General features: G+C 38.9%; 2 protein-coding genes across 4 annotated transcripts in view; one reads left to right on the top strand and one right to left on the bottom strand.

The window, feature by feature from the left end:
* The window catches only part of LOC122878765 (G-protein coupled receptor 4-like), a 48,586-nt gene that overhangs the window by 27,886 nt on the left and 2,563 nt on the right, over positions 1 to 18,137 (top strand). The window contains exon 1 of one of the 3 annotated variants that reach the window (XM_044202090.1): positions 17,387 to 17,638. The exons of 1 other annotated variant lie outside the window; for it this stretch is intronic. In XM_044202090.1, the coding sequence (XP_044058025.1) occupies positions 17,585 to 17,638 (54 nt within the window). In that variant the 5' untranslated portion in view covers positions 17,387 to 17,584. Of the gene's footprint in view, positions 1 to 17,386; positions 17,639 to 18,137 lie in introns of those variants that run through there. One more of the 3 variants, XM_044202091.1, reaches the window with a different exon arrangement.
* si:dkey-202l22.6 (interferon-induced very large GTPase 1) lies at positions 5,656 to 16,285 on the bottom strand. The gene is made up of 4 exons (XM_044202086.1): positions 16,106 to 16,285; positions 14,354 to 14,487; positions 6,674 to 11,636; positions 5,656 to 6,529 (listed from the first exon to the last, which is right to left on the bottom strand). Exons 2-4 carry the CDS (start codon positions 14,394 to 14,396, stop codon positions 6,388 to 6,390), a joined length of 5,148 nt encoding a protein of 1,715 aa, XP_044058021.1. The 5' UTR covers positions 14,397 to 14,487; positions 16,106 to 16,285; the 3' UTR covers positions 5,656 to 6,387.

Genomic DNA, 18,137 nt, shown 5'->3' with positions numbered 1-18,137 from the left:
TTTCAGCTCATTGTTTAGCTGTCAGACCCACAACTTTACTGTTTTGGTTCACTCTCACTGCTCTCATAGCAATGTTTTCAACCGTAGCTGGAAGTTGCAACTACCTGCTCTGCACCAAACATCAGACAGACACACTAACTAATGAACATAATGGAGCATTTAACAGCTAATGAGCCAGATATTTCACTCAGGAGTTGGTAGAGACCAAAAACAAAGCTAAAAGAGAGTGAACACTTATATTCACCAGGAAACACAACTCCATTCGTAAAGATGGATGTGTAAATAAGCAACTGTTTGCTAACAAGTGTGACATATCAACTTAAAAGGTAATAGTCCAACCTGCGCCCAAGTGGCTTTAGCTTTTGTAGGTTTAAGTCCTGCATTAAAGCTCTTACTTATACAGAGACACCCCACAGCTATCATTCACTGCTGCACACATTGTAAGGGACCCTGCTTTTTACATTTACAGTTACAAAACCAGGTTATTTCACAGTATGTAGAAATTTTGATTTTGATTACCACTGAACTCTGATGTTTTGAGGGTGTAGCAACACAGCACGTATGCCTCGCTAAATGTCACAGTCTATCTAAGTTTGATTCAGTGGCCCTTAAGGACACCTTTAGTAACAAACAGTCATGGCAGATTAGCTTGGCTTCACATCCCATCTCGGCTCTGACCTCCATATGTCTGTATGTGCACGAGCCACCCTCCAGGAAGGAAACGCTGTAGAAATGCAAGCGAGGAAGGAGATGAGGCAGAGAGAGAACTGAGGTGACCATGTTAGGAAGATTAGTGGTTGAAGTGAAAGCAGAGGGATGGTGCTTTTAAACAGAGGATTTCTCTATTGATTTTAGAGCTTTAACTGACAGCATAAGACAGGATAAGTATGCATGTGACACAAAAACAGTGTGTGATTGTCTATGTTTGTAAAGACAGGGAGAGCAGAGAAAGAGAAGACAACAAATAGAGGAATATTTAAGAGATGTTACAACTTATAGTTACAAGTGAGCTTTACAAGAGAACAATATTCTGTGTCAATTTATCTTGATTTCATGCTTGGATGCCACCTTCATCATTAAAACAACCCATTGATGTGAAAATCCATAGCTTGCCTGTCCTTATTTGCCATCTCAAAGACACTTCACACTCATCTGTTTTTTTATTGCTTTTCGCTGCCTATGGTAAGCATGACAGCAGATATTGCAGCAGAACAATACTATGTGAAAAGAAAAAATAAATCTTTCTAGCTTTACTCAACATGAATTGCATATTCCATCTAGATAGCAGACATGCTTTCAGTAGTTTCTCTGTCAGTGAAATAGCTCGCAGTTTTCCAGTTTGGTTGTACACCATTAACTTCTGTAGGTGAAATCCTGGTAAATATTTTGAAAGCAGTCAACACAGTGGAACAAGCACTTCCACCAATCCCAGTTTCACAGAATTATTGTAAGATTTTCACTTGAAGTTACATAAGAATTTCTTCCATGCTCCATTATAAACTTTTATGACGCACACATTTTCTGTGTACTGTGACTAAGATAAACATGTTTGTGAACAATTGTCAGCCAGTTTCCACAGATAACCATGTGCCTTATTGTTGTTTGACTGTACCAAATGGGAATGTCATTCTATCACTGAAAGCTTATGGACTATAAATTAATGCTGCTGCCTGCTGCTCATTTTTGTCCAACAAGTCAGTGCTGGAGCCACCGGGGGACAGAATGAGCAGTGACCTGTCAGGCAAAATGAGCAGGTCATAGTTAGATTGTGTTTGAGAACTATTGTGGTTTCAAATGCATCTGTTAGCTCAGGCACTATTTGATTCTGTTTGTTCTTGTCTGCTATGGCAGCGGCTTGCTAAGAGATCTCTGATTTACAGGACAAATGTCCTCAGCTAAAAGTAATTCCTTATCATATCGGCCACGTTGAAAGGAGCTGTTACTGCCTTGTGAAACACTGGCATAGCAGACACTACAATGTCATTTTTCAATTTGAAATAATCTGACATTGCAGATATTTTATACATCGGTCCTGACCTTTTAAGCGTATGCCTTGCTGCTAGAAATTGTGGAAAGTGTCCATTTTTGACACATAGGCTATATCGCAGCTGGGATAGATAGAGCTCTGTAAATATTTTTTTTATCTATTTTGGGAAATGCTACTCACTCACCAGTATCCCCCATAGGCTGGTGACTCACACTGCCACAAGCTGTACTGTCTATTGATGTGTTTCTTATTAAAACAATTGCATTAGATCATGTTGAAATGTACAAAATCATGCAAGTGTTTCTGTATATTTTGCCCCTTTCCTGTACAAACTGTGTATACTTAGAATTTCTGGTGACAATTTGCCAGAAAAACATCTTTTTGAATTAGTTTTTTTTCTACCTTTCAGGCAGCTGTTGGCTGCCATTCATTTCAGTTTGGAATGAAAATCAACTGGCAGGTACTTTTGTCTTGCTATTCTGAGGTTGGTAGACTCTGTTGTGTAATTAGTCTGTTCACTCCCACTCGTCAGACTAAAAAGGTTAAAGCTGTGTATCACAAGCAGCGTGTGGTGAAAGTTGTTGGCTGGCTATTTGCAACAGTCAGGGGTGAAAATCTGTCAGAGCTATGAACACCTTCAAAGAAATTGGGACTGATATTGATGTCGCTTTTGAACCAATTTGAGGTGTCAGAGTGACAGACTGTAGCACTTTAGAGATCTACTGCAAATCAAAGTATTGACAAATAGGTCAGCACAGATCCAATATCATTCACAAGCAGAACTGATAGTCCTAGCCTGTGTAGTTTAAAAAAGAAAAGCTCTACAGAAATAGTTTTTAATCATTTAATAAACAGTTTAGTGTGTTGTTAAAATTCATAAATGCAAATGGTACATCTATGAAGATCTCTTTTCCCTTTGTTTGTTCCCTTCACTACAGACTAAAACGGTGAAGTCCCTCATTCGTCCAGGAGTGTTCTAGTGTAGAAAAGGTTTCAGTCGTAGTCATCTCGACACTGTTTTCAGAATCAAGACGTCAGGGGTGAAAATCAAGTCAAGAGGGCAGGGCTTAAGTAACACAGAGTAGCTTAAATTTCTGAGTTCCCGGACCATTTTTCACAATTGAGAATGACTTCCGGATGGGAACCGAAACGTCTTGATTCTGAAAACAGAGTGTCCAGATGACTACGACTGAAACCTTTTCTACGCTTCACTACAGACTGTCACCCTGCAAACAAATTACAGATTAGATATAGATAAGTTGCTTTCTGGTCCATAGTGTACACTCAGTGCCAGCTCCATTATCTATGTGGGTACACCTTGTGTCTGTCTGTGTGTGTGAGGCAATAAAAAAATAAAATGAGTCAAGGGAGCTGCCTGAAATGCATAAGTATCACAAGTCAAAGTGACAACATTCTCCTATTTGAATAAAAGAAAATACAGGACTTTTGTATTAGACTGCATTCGTTTTAGCTAGGTGTACCTAATAAACTGGCAGCTGAGTGTAGATGACTGCAATGAAGAGATTATTTTATTTATTTAGCTATGGCAATTGTGTGGTAGTATTAGTGGAGTTTGGAGAATGTGTCTTTGTTTCAGTATACAACAGCCTTCAGTGTGGAAACACACACACACACACACACACAATTTCCTGCAGGATTCCTGTAGATCTGGTGAGAATTCCCAGTAAATCATGCAAACTCAATTCCTGTTATTCAACCCTAGTGTACATGAGAGTACTTTTGTGTCACCCTTTTCCAGATTATTTTTGTTTATTGTGTTCTAGCTATTCTCACCTGCCTGAACCTGTTGCCACTAACTTGCCTGATTATTTGTGTGTTTGACTTGCATCCTGCCTTATTACCCCCCCTCTTGCCTCAGCTACCTGGATTTGTCTGACTGTTCTTTGTCTGTTAACAAAATAAAAGCTTGTTTATTGACCATTAAAACAGATTTTTACTCTGTTACCTGAACCGTGACACTGTAGCTGAAAACAGGTAAAAGCACACATTAAAGTGTGTTTTAGCCTGTGTTTGTAAAATTTGAATGACTGCACCTTCATGAATCCTTGAAGAGATACGGAACAAGCTTAACCTTGTGCCAAAATGACATCACCAGCTATGAATACCCTTGTAGCTGAATACAGACATTTATTTCTTTGTCCTTATGGACCATGACATAACTATCAGAAAAGTGAAATCCAAGTTTTACTTTTTTCTTGAGTTTGTCTAGAAAACATACAGAGCAGTGGGCTTAATCGATTTGCCATGTATGATGGAATAAATTTATCCTTATGCTGGTTTGTAAATCAGCTACTCATGCTGTGCGTAAAGCTTTGTTTTCTCCATCTGGCTGCAAGGCAGATTTGTCCATACTGTGATTATTCATCAAAACAGTCACAAATGGAAGAGGTCATTCACTGGGGAAAATAAACCTAAAAACATAATGGAAGTTGGATGTTCAAATTTGTCTGCTAAATCATTTGCCTGAAAAAAAGAGTTTAGATTATGATGTCTTGCCAGGTGAAAACACCAACCATTCAGTGTCGCCCTAACTTCATTCTCTCTGTACAGTATCCACTCAGAGTTGATTCTGTGGGGAAATCCTTTGCTGATTTCATTTAACTAATAATTTTAGGGCACTGCTGGGATATTTAGATTTTATGTTGGTGTGTGGGTGGGTATAAGACTATACCAGTATGCTGTCATAGTAGGTGTATAACAGACCTCATGTTTTTCAGTATATACTGTAGTAAAATGCAATGTTAATGTTTATGTAGTGGTGATGACCATGCTATTCAGGAAGTGAGCAGAGTGTAACTGTACACCCAGTGTTGTCTCTAATAGACTGAATAAAAAACAACAACTAGAGGTGTGGGTTAGGGTATGATAAAATAAATAACAGTTGTGCGTGGATTAATGTAATTCACAAAAGATGAAGCTATTTTGAAAAAAGAAGTGGAGGAAGAAAATAGATGGACCTTTGAAAAATGTCTTGTACTTAACAGCTCAAAATATATGGAACTTATTCAAACAAGTGTGGCATGATTACAAAGTGGCATGTAGACATCCTCTGACTTTTTGCATAAAAAACCAATGAACCCTCTTCTTACATCTTAGGGTTGACTTACCAGGGATTCCTCCATCCCACATTGCCCTCTTGTGGATTTCACCATTTGACTTTTCCCTCTACTTCATTCATTATTTTCCTTTATTTCACTGATGCTGAGTTGGGTCAATAAAGTGTATATCTGGTACCATAATAAAGGCGAAGGTTGTCCTGATTGGCCAGGCAGGGATATGCAAACTTCTAATGAAGCACATTAGAGTGCTCATAGAAGAAGAGTTACAATGCGTAACCTTTATCATGGCAAGTGTGTTGATATGACAAGGTGATGCAGAGACATAACATGTTTGTAAAATATGGCATGTGACCATCACACAAGATAAAATACTTCAAAGAAGTTTGATGGCGATGTTGTAGCAGAAATGTCCATGAATCTGTGGGATGCATATTGCATGTGAGTCCACACTTTATCCTATAATAACGATCTCAGCTTTGTTAGCAAGAAAGAGCAGTGTGTATATATATATATATATATATATATATATATATATATATATATATATATATATATATATATATATATATAAAGTAGTTTTCTGTTCTTTGTCATTTTAATCCTTTGCTTAATTTTTTATAATGTTTGTTTCACTTGAATAATGGAACATCTTTGTAGTTAAAATGTGGCATCATAACCTGTATGTCTGCATATAAAACAAAAGGATAACAATTATGCATATACTCTACAATTAGTATAACTACATACCTGTAGTTAGTCATTTCAAAACACAGAACAAGTGGAATTTACATACTGTAAATCACTGTTGGATAAATAGTGACAAAAAGATGAGACAAAACATTTGATGTATTGATTCTGAATTATTTGATATTTCTGCTCTTCCCCAAATCCCAATACATTCATATTCCTTTTAAATGACACATGTTTAAAAGGCAAACAATTTTTATTTTAATTTCACAGGTTTTTGTCATTGGTTGGTTTTGAATGCATGGTAATATCTTTACAATTTTTCACATTGTCTTGTCAGATCAGGAAACAGTGGAGGAAAGTTACATAATAAGGAGGCAACACCTACAATATATTTTACAGAAAGGACACTATCTTATTAAGTAAATGATAAAAAGAAAAAACAAATAACAAAAACAAATCAGTTACCATTATCATTGTTTTGAATGAATGGTCCATTTGATTAACTTTCTGTCCATTATTACCATTATCATCAACATGTTTGATAATTGTGAAAGACTTCAAAACCAGATTGAACTTGAACTTGACTGCATGCCATGTATTATGATAAAGACAGCATACAGCACAGGGCAGTCAGCACTGTCCTGTGACGAAGGCCTCTTTCAGACTGTACAATGCCTCATCCTCAGTGATCTTCTTCCACTCCTCAGGAATCTTTGCTGGCTCCTTCTTGTACTCCTTTGCAAACCTCTCATTGAACCTCGCCAACACATACCTGTAAATTAAAGAATATTTAGCTCATTCCAGGAACATTTGCATACAGAAATGTATATACTGGTATTTAACATAAAGATTATGTAAGAGAAACATTTAACCAATTATACTTGTGATATTTATGCCTTAAGAAACCACACAATACCTCCAGTACTCATTGGGCATCTGGTTGTTTGGGTCCTCAGGGGAGACGCTCCAGTCTGGGTAGAGGGAATGGAGGTGCCTGCATGCCACAGACATGTCGTGTGTGTCCTTGCTCTGGCCTGGGTTGCCCTCAGTCATGCTTTCAGGCCAACTGATACAGGACCGAGAGCCTGAGTCATGGGGCAACATGCCTTTGGGCCTGTGGAGCAGAGCCCTGTGAACCTCATGCCCCATATCCTCCAGCTCACAGGGGGCTCTGCAGAGAGGACAATGCTTGTCACAGCCTCTCAGTCTATTGAAGAGGGAGTCCTGGGGCTGAATTGGAAGGCACTGAAGAAGTTGGGTGATATCCACATTTTGGGAGAACTCCTGGGCAAGGTCCAATCGCATTGCAGCCAGGAACTCCATTAGATATGTGACAAAGCGATCCCATTCTGTAGTGATACTAAAGAGAGGTCCATCCAGAGCGGCCCTGGTGACAACCACATCTCCATCTTTCTCTAAAGTGAGGCACATTCTCTCCAGCAGTGGCTTTGTATCACTCAGCACTCCATTGGTACCTTCTGCCGTTTGGCTAACTGCTGCCGCAATCTTTCCCACAATTTCTCCAAGTCTCTGTAGCCTCCATTTTTCCAAGTTGTTTGATTCAGAGAGGTGAGCCACCACTGTCTCCTGGATCTTCCTCAGTCTGAAGTTGTCATAGTGAAGCAAATATTCCAGTAAGCTTTCAAAGCTGTCTTCCTTTATCAGCTCTTCCAGCAAGCTTTGGTGAAAAGCACGTTGGGACTGATACTGCTTGGCTTGACCTTGGATCTCTTTAACAATACGCATCCCCAGTGGTCTATAGATGTAGTCCAACACTGTCGGTTTGACAATCATGGAGGTGAATGCTAGAGCCACCCTCTGGCACTGGTCTCTCTTCCTGAACCGGTAGATAAACTCAGCTAAGTACGTACTCTTGGTCGCAGTGATACATGTCAAAAGCTCTCTGTCCTTGGAATAGCGGTCATGTAGTTTTTGGAAATCTTGGCATGCAGCGCTACAGAGATAAACCTTCAGATCAACTTCAAAAGCTGATTTGATTTCCATTGGTTTTTCCTTTAAAGCTTTTTCAACATTTTCTAACAGTTCTGTAATGTAGCTGTCAGAGAAATCTGCTGGTGAGCTAGATTTATTTGCTACAAACTGATTGTATTCATCTATGATATTGCATGCTGCCTGTTGAGCTTCTAATCTCTGTAGTCTGTTGTTGTCTTCAAACATGTGCTTTAATCTGCTGCGGTATCCAAAGTGCTCATCATAAACTTGGAAGCTAGATGTCTGGGTTTGGCCGATGACTTCAAGTTTTTTCATGTGTTTCTGGAGTCCGCGGATGATTAGATTCTCTTTCAGAATATCGGTCACTCTTGCAGTAATATCATCTGTTTCTGAAGGCCTGAAGTCAAAGTTGGACAACGTCTTACTCCACACACCCTCAAACTCCTCTTCTAGATCTGTATCTTGAAGGAGAACTTTAGTTGACTTGCTGGTCTCTACAAGTGCATGTAGCTTGGATTCCTGTTCTTTTTCCAGTAATGTCTCAAATTTTTTCAACTGTGTGGAAGAACAATGGCTTTCGTTTACTGTCTCCAACCTTTGCATCATATCTTCAGTTACTCGCTCTTGGAGGTCATCCATATTGCTCATTAGGATTGGCTTGAATGTGTTCATTTTGAGGTCATCTTTCATCAGATAGGCCTCTGCTTTTGACCTGAGTTTGTCCACCTCTGTTTTGACTTCCTCTCTGGCTTCACCTTTCAACTCACTCAGAAGGTCATTTTGGATTGCAGCGTCTAAAGCCTTTGCCTTTGTGGCAAAGATTTTCTTTGTTGCCCCCATAAGCCAGCTTTCCATGCATTTCAGAAAACTATTCTGCCACTGGGAAAGCTCTGTACACATTAAAGAGAATGCTAAAGCTATGTCAGTATTTTGAAGACCAATGGAGAATGATTCTGCCCTCACTGCATCCCAAACAGCACACAAACGACTCATAAATTCAGGCAGACCTGTGGCTTCAGACTTAGCTGCACACTTCTTCACTGCATCAAACAGGTTTTGCTTAAGCTTTAACAGATCCTTACTATACTGCATATCAATTGGTTCAGAAAGGGACATATTGTACCAAGGTCCTTTGACACAGGTGATACAGCTTGTGGTCTTTGCATAACAGTTATCAGAATTGTTAGTTCCTCTGTCCCCAGTCTCAGTCTGAAGCATCTCAGACACACGCCTCAACTGTGAGGCTTGTAATACGCTGTTTATTCCTTCATCTTCGGCCAGGAGTTGGCAAATGGGAATGGGGCCACATTCTTTGATGCGTAGGAGAGCATTGACTATGACAGTGAAGTTAGTTTCAAACTCAGTACCCGCATGTGAAGAGATGTTCTGCATTAAAACATCACTCAATCCTGTTGCAACAGTGGCCATCTCATTGTCGTGGATCAGCGTATTTCTTTTGTTGTCTAGAGACATTGAGCAGAGACCTTCTACATCAATTAATAACAGAAAATCACACTCCATGTCCTTTCTAAGGTTATCTGGGAGACACAGGACGACCATGTACACCCCTCTAGTGGATCTTTTCCTTCCTTCAGGAAATTTCACCCCAAATAAAGCAGAAAGAACCTCAGCATTCCTTGCCTGATGTACTCCAAGGTTGGTCAGCACTCGGGTCCTGCACTGTTCTTGCGGTAGGCGGCGTTTGAGCTCTGCAAAGACGCAGCCCAGCCAGTGGATGGGGATGTTTGAGGCATCTCCATCCATTAGTTCAAGTGGAATCCCATAGAGAAGAAGGTCTGTAGCTAAGCTAGGGAGACGCAACACATTGTGGCTCCCACTGCCAGGGCTGATGTGTGTTAGCTCAAAAATTAGGCCCATCTCACGCAAAAAGTGCTCAAGCCCCAGCAATGGCAGATCACGTTCAAAAGGCTGGGAACATGAGGCTACTTGATGTTCAAAGGAAACATCTAGGCACATTTGTTGTTTGGCAGAGGAAGTCAAATCTGACTTAGCTGGTGTCAGCTCTCGTTCATCCCACTGTTTCCCTTGGCAGCTCAAGGTTCCATTTTCAGTAATTTCTTCACCTTGACTCTCTTTTTCATTTGACGTCATAGATAACTGCTGCTCTATGACTAGATCATGTGTAGTGACAAGATGTTCTTTCTGTTGTGACTGTGGTTCTATGGTCTTTTCTGTAGACTTCTGCAAAACATGCTCTAACTCTTGGCCTATCTCAAACCGTTGCTCAGAAATTTGTAGTTCAGTATTTACAGGCTGCTCTTCAGTTTGTTCCTCTTCAAATGTTGAATCTGTGCAGAAACTATCACTATCCCATAGGTCGTCATTGGCTCCATTTTCAAGCTCATCAGAATGTTCAGGCATGCCATCTTTCTTTTCTGTCTGCAGGTTTGTGAATAGATCTTGTGGACTGTTTTGTTTTTCAGTTTGCATCAGCTGAAGCTTCAGCTTCATCCAACTAAGGAAACAAGTCCTCTCCACTTTATCTGTTGTGCAAAGCGCATCTGTGAAAATCTTCATCGCTGGGGTCATTTTGTAGCTGCTCAACTCTACCAAGATGTCTTTCTTTTCTTTTTGCAGTTGGGGGTTGATTTCTTTTCCTTCTTTTCTCTGTTTTCTCTCTTCCTTTTCTATTTTGGCCAGTTTGCTCCACAAAGGCCCTTGCAAAGGAAGCTGTTTCTCCCTAAATTGAGCAGATCCTTCGTCTAAACCTTTCAATACTTCCTCCACTGTGGCCATCGCCTTTTTACAGACTGCCCCCTCATCCACATTAAAGCCTAGTTCCTCTGCTAATTTTGCTACTCCCTCAAGTGTAACAAGTTTCAGTTTATCTGGAAAAAGATCTTTCAGGGTGTCACACAGCCTGTTAGCCAGTTCCTTTTCACTCAAAGTTCTCCCTTGTAGCACTGATCCTCCGGGAAGCCCCATGTCTTCTTCAAGGTTCTGATCAACAAACCCCACAACTCTGTTCTCATTTTTCTCAGTGTCTGATAGGTCAATCAGTATGAGATTACTTGCCATATCTTTGCAGGAAGCAAGAAGTTGTTTTTCTTTCTCCCTAAGATTCCCACAGAAAACAACCACAATTGAAGACGTTTGACATAGAAGGCTGAGGTTTTTGTCATGTGTACTGGCATCACCACGTAGGTTAGAGATGACCACAGGGACAGGGAAAATATCTTTGGAAGTGTCTCCAGTGGGTAGATACCATCCAATCTCTACTAGGCCATTGGAGAGTCTTCGGGGCAGCTGTCCTCCATCCATCTCTCTGTGGAGAAATGTTTCCCTGGGAGATCTGAGTCCACTTATAACATTGTTTAGCACCATTGACTTGGAGACACCACAGTGACCAAGCTTCACACAAGAAACCATTGGCATGTATGTACTTGCCAAATCCCCCTCGTAGACCTTCCTGTTATTATCTGAAAAGTGAGACCTCCATTGGCTCACAACGCCTCTCAAAGGCCAAAGAAGGAAGCGACTGGGTTCTTCTGGATTTATGTTTGGAAGGACTAGGGGTACAGCAAACTGGCATTGCACCATGCGCACTGTCATCTCCTGCTGAAGGAAGGTGTTGGCAGACATAAAGACAGCTGTAACTAGATCAAGGGGGTTAATGGCACACTGGCTTTCTTCTCCAAAACCATTGATCATCTCCTCAGGTGACTTGTTGGCATTGTCCACAACATCATGTGGAGATTTGCAGGAAGGACTCCGGGCATCTGGCCTAAGCAGCCAAAGGCGCTGGAGGAAAGCATTTGGTAGATCCTTGGGCTCTAGAGGAGCTTGGTTCTCCAGAGTCCAAGTACTGATGTCTAACATAGACGCTGGGTCCAGTGGAGTAGTCCAGAAGGCCTCCAGGCCCAGGTTATTTAAAAACGCTACCTGGGCATTGTCCTTTGGAGGTTCTGGTTTAAAAAAAAAACAAGTCAATCATTTAGGCTGTGGATTAGCAAAATTTTTAAATCGTGTGTAAAATAAAAGTATTGTTGTATTAATTATATAATTACATGATCAAGAAAGACTAAAAAAATGCCTTTTATTTGGCTTAAAGTGGTAAAAATGTTCTTGTTATAGCCTACTTTGGAAAATCCTCAAGCAAAGTATAAGTGTAAACAATTATTCCAATTATGGGAATTTTTTATACAAATCAATGTTGCTTTTGTTTTTGTTAAAAATTTGAAAATATATGAATATTTTAAATGTATCTTTGCCGCCGCTAAACCTCCATAAATACGACAAAAAAGAAACCGTGTAATTCTCAAAGCACCTGCAAAAGGTGAACTGTACCCCTAACTGCGCTGCCAAGCAAAGCGCTTCTCTGTGCTCCGGTGCTATTTGCAGATATGTAAATTAGGTAATATGCGTACATTTGCCGCAAAATTGGCCCCTTTCTATGCAAATGAGCCTAATTGAAAAATAAGGTCAAATTCACCACCACCAATTCACACTAACGCTAATAGCCACACGCAGTTAGAGTGAAATTATTGGCGTCTTCAGAGAGTTGGTGGTAACTGAAGCGCATTTATAAAGGGGCTTTCCAATGATCATGGCAGCAGTGACTGTAGCCAGGTGAAGCAATAATGCATCACAGAACATCATATGTGCACAGGTGGCACAGAGACGGTATGATACCTGATATGCACCATGATGGAATGAAACTGTAAAACAACATAAAACCTGCTGCTGTGATAAACAGAGATGGTGGTTACATACTGTAAAAGTCCAGCAGAGAGCTAAGTAGGAGAGAAAAACAGCTCTCCATGCGCTCAAAGGCATGAGGGAGAGAGAGTGCACAGTTAAAGCACCCCAAATAACAATCACTCCTTATAGAGTGAGTCATAGAAAAATAAGAGACATCCCACAGATAGAAACGAATGAAAGAGCAGGGGGAGTTATTAGATAATTAGAATACTTAATTAGAATAAAAATAAATGTAGACCAAGATGGTGGTGTGTGTACATCGCAAGGCTCAGTGTCTCTCCAGTTTTTGCAAATATTTTCATTATACTGCTCTATCCTGCATTTATGCACACACTTTATATCCTGCATTTGCTTATTGCACTTCTGGTTAGACCTAAACTGCATTTCGTTGCCTTGTACTTGTACATGTGTAATGACAATAAAGTTGAATCTAATCTAATCTAAAAAGAATAAGTTCTCTTTCAAATCAAACATCTCTTTCCACATGAGTGGAAAGTATTATGCATTTGCAACATTTATTGACTCAAAAGTTGCTTAACCATGTCATGTGATATGCTACTTCAGCACACCATAAGAACAAATATTACTGGGACCATTGCAGAAAACTGCAGATGAACATTTAACAGACGCAAAACAATGGCAAATTGCACTCAGCTACACAACTTTATGGCCATATTTGCGCTGTAATTGTGAATGAGAACTTGACATGGCGCAGATAGCGGTTGCAAATGATACGCAATTCATGGTACTATCAGCGGACGCAATTCATTCTTTCAGTCTGTCTTCGAATATAGACTTGTACTGATTTCTTATCAATCCTTAATTTGTGCTCTATGTAGTTTTCAGCTGTTGCCTCAACCTCATTTTAATCAAGAGTAACAAGAGGCTCTGCTTTTTAAAAGAAATAGTAGAAAATATCTTAAAATTCATGGTCAATCTGTCAATACTTTCCTATTAATTTTGTTAATATTGCATATAAACTGTTGTTATATATATAACAGAGAGCATTAACAGTTGTTATTACCATTGCCATCCCTGTAGCTAACCAGCTATTACATTTTAGTTCAGCTGTACCTGCAAACAAAACCGCAGTGTTCCCTCTAAACAGACCATCCCGTGGTGCCATTAACATCAGAATTTACACTTGCTGCCACCAACCCAATTATCATTAATGAGTAAACACATAAAAACATTCAACAATGCTGTGCTTTTATCAAAGCACATCCCTTCTGGCCTGCAGGTTTTTTTAATCTAATTTTGTTTCCAAAGCCAGAGCAATCACAGGAGGCCCAAACATGCCCAAATTAATGTCTGCCGTCCTTGCATGAACAGACCTTCCAAAATTTAACGTGACAGCTAACCAAATGATTTGGTACCATGGTTGTTATGCACACATTTAGCATTATTAGCCGAAGCATTCATTCCGTAGAATGCAAACATATTTGGATTAGCTGAGGTTTAGGGGTAACACAGTCTGTTGGCTTGGGTTGCTGCAGCAGTGTCTCTACAAGGTACCACTGATTTATCTGCATTTAACTGCACACCTGATAATCAAAATAGGCCATGATGCATCACTTGTCACCTAGGGTAGTTCATTTGGGTAGTTCACTAAGTCAGATTTGTCAAACCATGTTTAGCTCGTGTAAGGTTTGAACTCTCCAAATTGTACACTACTGCCACAAGCCTAAGAATGAGAAAGTTTAATCTATTAAATGATATCATGTAGATAAAGTACAAGGACAAATCTTTTGAGAGTGTAGGACATTAAGACATGTACGATTTCTTTAAAAACAGTAGTCCACTCAAAATATCAATATAATAGCCACTGCATATTTAGGTAAGTTGAAAAAAGTTCTATCAAAATGAAGCACGTTTCTATGATGACTCAACCCCTGAAAAACAAAATACAAAAGAAACATACTTTTCTTTTTGCTGCTCAGCCTCTTAGGAAGCTTGATGGACATGATAAATCCAGATGAGTGTCTCTTCTCTCCGTTTTAAATTAGTTTTTCTTCTCTGGTCAGCCTCTAACAATGTGGATTGTTGACTGGAAACCTGTCATTAAAATTCACAATATGAACATTACTGGCATACAAAAGGCAGCACAACACAGTCAAAAGTACCTGCAAGCTTCTTTGGCCTAATGTATCTACAAATGCTAAAACCTCTGTTGTCCTACTTACAATAGATTAGAATACGCTGTAGCCTGCTGTCTCAGGGGACTGCTCATTGTGGAAAGTACAGAGAAGGCTGGGCCCGACTTTTATCTTCCTGAAATACTTCACTGAAGCAAGACTCTCCTCCCTGTTTAATTTTTCTGTTCACAATAAAACCTGGTCCTTGACAGGCTGAACATGATGTACTGATATAATAGCCAGGAGACTGTCAGAAAGATAAAGCACACCACTCATAGCTCAACATTGAGGTGACTACCCCTTAGTTTTAACACTTCAAGGCTTAAAGCTCACTGCTCTTTAGATTTTGCTTATTATAGTTTTGAGTTTAAGATAAATCTAAGGGGTCATGAGATGATTAATGGGAGAGGAAAAAAATAGGTTCTGTTACACAAATCTGTATTAATTTTTTGGACTTATTTAAATAAAATCGTGTGAGAAGTTTAGAGGGGAAATATATCTTTGGTGCAACTGCAAGAACTCATAGGCATATAAACCACAAAGAGCATCAACTACACACTGAATTTTTTTATAAGCGGTCACAGGTCAAAAAGGTTGGGAACCACTGATTTAATCTTTAATGCATTGTATTTATAATCTGATCATACCTTTCTACCATATCTAGAATTAACTCCAGCTGTCAGATAGATGTAGTGGAGTAAAAATTACAATATTTCCTTCTGAAATGTAGTGGAGTAGAATTATAAATAGCATAAAATGGAAATACTCAGGTAAAGTACAAGTACCTCATAATTATACTGAAGTACAGTACTTGAGTAAATGTACCTATTCCTATCCACCAAAATGTGATCAGAATAATGTTTTGACCTCGGTCATTCATGAACTACAAGTACATTAACACTAAGTGAGTAATAATAATATGTCTAGGAATTATTTATTATACATTTGTTCATTAACATCATATCTAGCAGTCTGTTCTTATCACTGTTTTACTAGATTGTTCTTTATTATTATAGTACGGTCTAGACCTGCTCTATAGGAAAATGAGATTTGAGATATGAATTGGCGCTATGTAAATAAAATTGAATTGAATTGAATTATTCAGTTATTCAGAAATGTGTTAGCGCTTCTTTGCTGTAATTATTTTCAGATTTACTGCTTCTTTGTAACTATTTTGCTTTTTGTGTACCATATTATTGTCTGTATGGTCTAATGCACATAAATCACAGGTTTAATAAATATTTCTTCTGAAATGAGAGAAAACAGAAGAAGAACATTGCCAGTTCAGTCAGGTAAAACCAGTTTGTGAATACTCTCTATGCTTTTTGTCTTACTGAACCTGCTATCCTCAACTTGGCCTAAATATAATTGGATGTGCACACAAATACCCTTCTGCACAAAAACATTTCTCCTGTTTCATGTATACTTACTCAAATATAATAATAAGACAAATATATAGGCTATTAATGCAAATATTTTAATATCTTTGGGATAGTGCCTGTGTTCCTTGATAGAATTTGTACTAAAAATGTTCTTACCTTTTTCTCTTCATATAATTGCTTGGTAAACGAGAATCCTTCACATTTTATCTGTCGCCAGGTTATTGTGTCGCTCTGTCAGGAGAGCTCTTATACCTGTCTGTTCAGTGATAAGACACATTCCTGCTCTTCTATCTAATCCCATAAGAACAAAATGAACATCAGTCACACGCACACAGACACATCACACATCAAGGAACACGTAGGCAAGAGTAAACAAGTGACATTAGTGATTATGTAAAACTTCTTTACATGACAGACTTGATCTTCAGATAACAGCAGGCAATGTCTGTCTTTCACAGTGCAGAGCCTGGTGAAATGTATTCACAGACACCTGCCCAAAGGATTATCATTGGTCTGCAAGGGTCAGAAGCGAGGCTCCAGACAATGACGCACACAAACCCTTAGTCATGTGTGATCTCTCAGATATAGGTCTATCTGATTATTTCAGCTACATACCTGGCATACTGATGCTCCCTATTATTCATAGCCAGCTTTAGCTAAATACAGTATCCTGTACTTCAACTTTATCATCCCAAAAGAAGTTTGGTTCACAGCCAGCCAGAATCTAACATTACCATGACCCTACAAAATGCAGAAAACTTGCAAGATTTGCCAAAAAAATGTGTCTTAAATGTCATTATATATTTGCTGTTAAGAAAGACTAGATTTAACTCAGACACGTTTGCTGCAGAAATGCTGGTTTTCTGTCCTTCTGTCCAATTTTTCACCCTTCTCTCCTTCTTACATATATTTTCCCAGTGTCAGTGGGAAGGGCCTGCCAAAAATATGTAGAAAGTGCATATATACCACATGATCAAAATTACAAGAGGGCAGAGAAGATTAGCAGTTTGAGTTTTTAATGATTATTCTAAGTTTAATGCATTTATTTAATTGGATTCTTTCTTTTTCTCATCTAAAAGCATAATCTTATTGAAAGAAAGCAGGCATCATTTATTTATCTACACTATAATTACCTAATTTTATATGTTGGTTCCGCTTTCTTATAAGGCACAATTCATAAAAGGTTTATAAGTTGTAACTAATGGCTTTATAAATTGTTAATTTAAGCCTACATGTCAAACCTGGACAAACCTGGTCTGCCTCGATTGCTGGAGAGGTGGATGCATACCTGAAGTGTTGTGCAGAGGAAAAGATTATTGCTTCTCTATTTCTGTCCTGTAAAGCTCTTTAGCAGTCTTACCCTTGTGTGTCACAGACTGTGAGAATGAAGTCTGTGCATGCATGTGCGCATGTTTGTGTATGTGTTTGTGTGTACCTGAGAAACTTGTGTGAGTGGACATTCACAACACTGTGTGTTCAATTGTCCTTCCCCTGAGCAGCCCTACATTGCATTCCTGATTGCTCGGCTCTGTTCTGGTGTGGACTTATCTTTCCTCCAGCAGGACCGAGGAAAGTAATCGAAAAACAAGGAAAACATTAAGGATTAATAGAGACACTAAAGGAATAGTGGTCAAGATGTTGATCACCATGCTAACAGCCATGTATATGATGGTCAGAGTCGTAGAATCGGTAAGATGATTAGAATGATAGATGGAATAGAAATAAGACTAGAAATAGAAATTGACTATTATTTTGGGAAATTTGATTTTAGACATTTATTATATGTTCTAATATCCTGTTTACTTTAAAATGTCTTTAATATTAAAATATTCTATATATTTATATCCACAAGTATGAAGAATATATACATATTAGAAGAAATACCCTGGTGGGTAAAGTGCTCTGTGTTTTTCCCACCCAGCAGGCTGTCAGTGTCAAATAATAGCCAGGCTTATATCGACAGCATCCAAATATAATTAATGTGATGTTAAACAAAATTTTTAATGTGCAGCATTCCTCTCTCTTATTCATCTCCGTTTATGATGTAAAAAAAAAAGATAATCAGTTCAGCAGTGAAAAGTGAAGTACCACTGAAAAACTTCAGTAGGCCAAACTGTACTGAAAATGTTATGTTTTTCACATTTATTTGATAATTAAACCTGTGGGAGAGAGATATTCAAAGAAAAAA

The sequence above is a fragment of the Siniperca chuatsi genome, linkage group LG7 (assembly GCF_020085105.1).
Source record: "Siniperca chuatsi isolate FFG_IHB_CAS linkage group LG7, ASM2008510v1, whole genome shotgun sequence".
NCBI lineage: Eukaryota > Metazoa > Chordata > Actinopteri > Centrarchiformes > Sinipercidae > Siniperca > Siniperca chuatsi.
The sequence above is the reverse complement of the archived record's forward strand: the minus strand, read 5'-3'. Positions and strand labels throughout refer to the sequence as shown.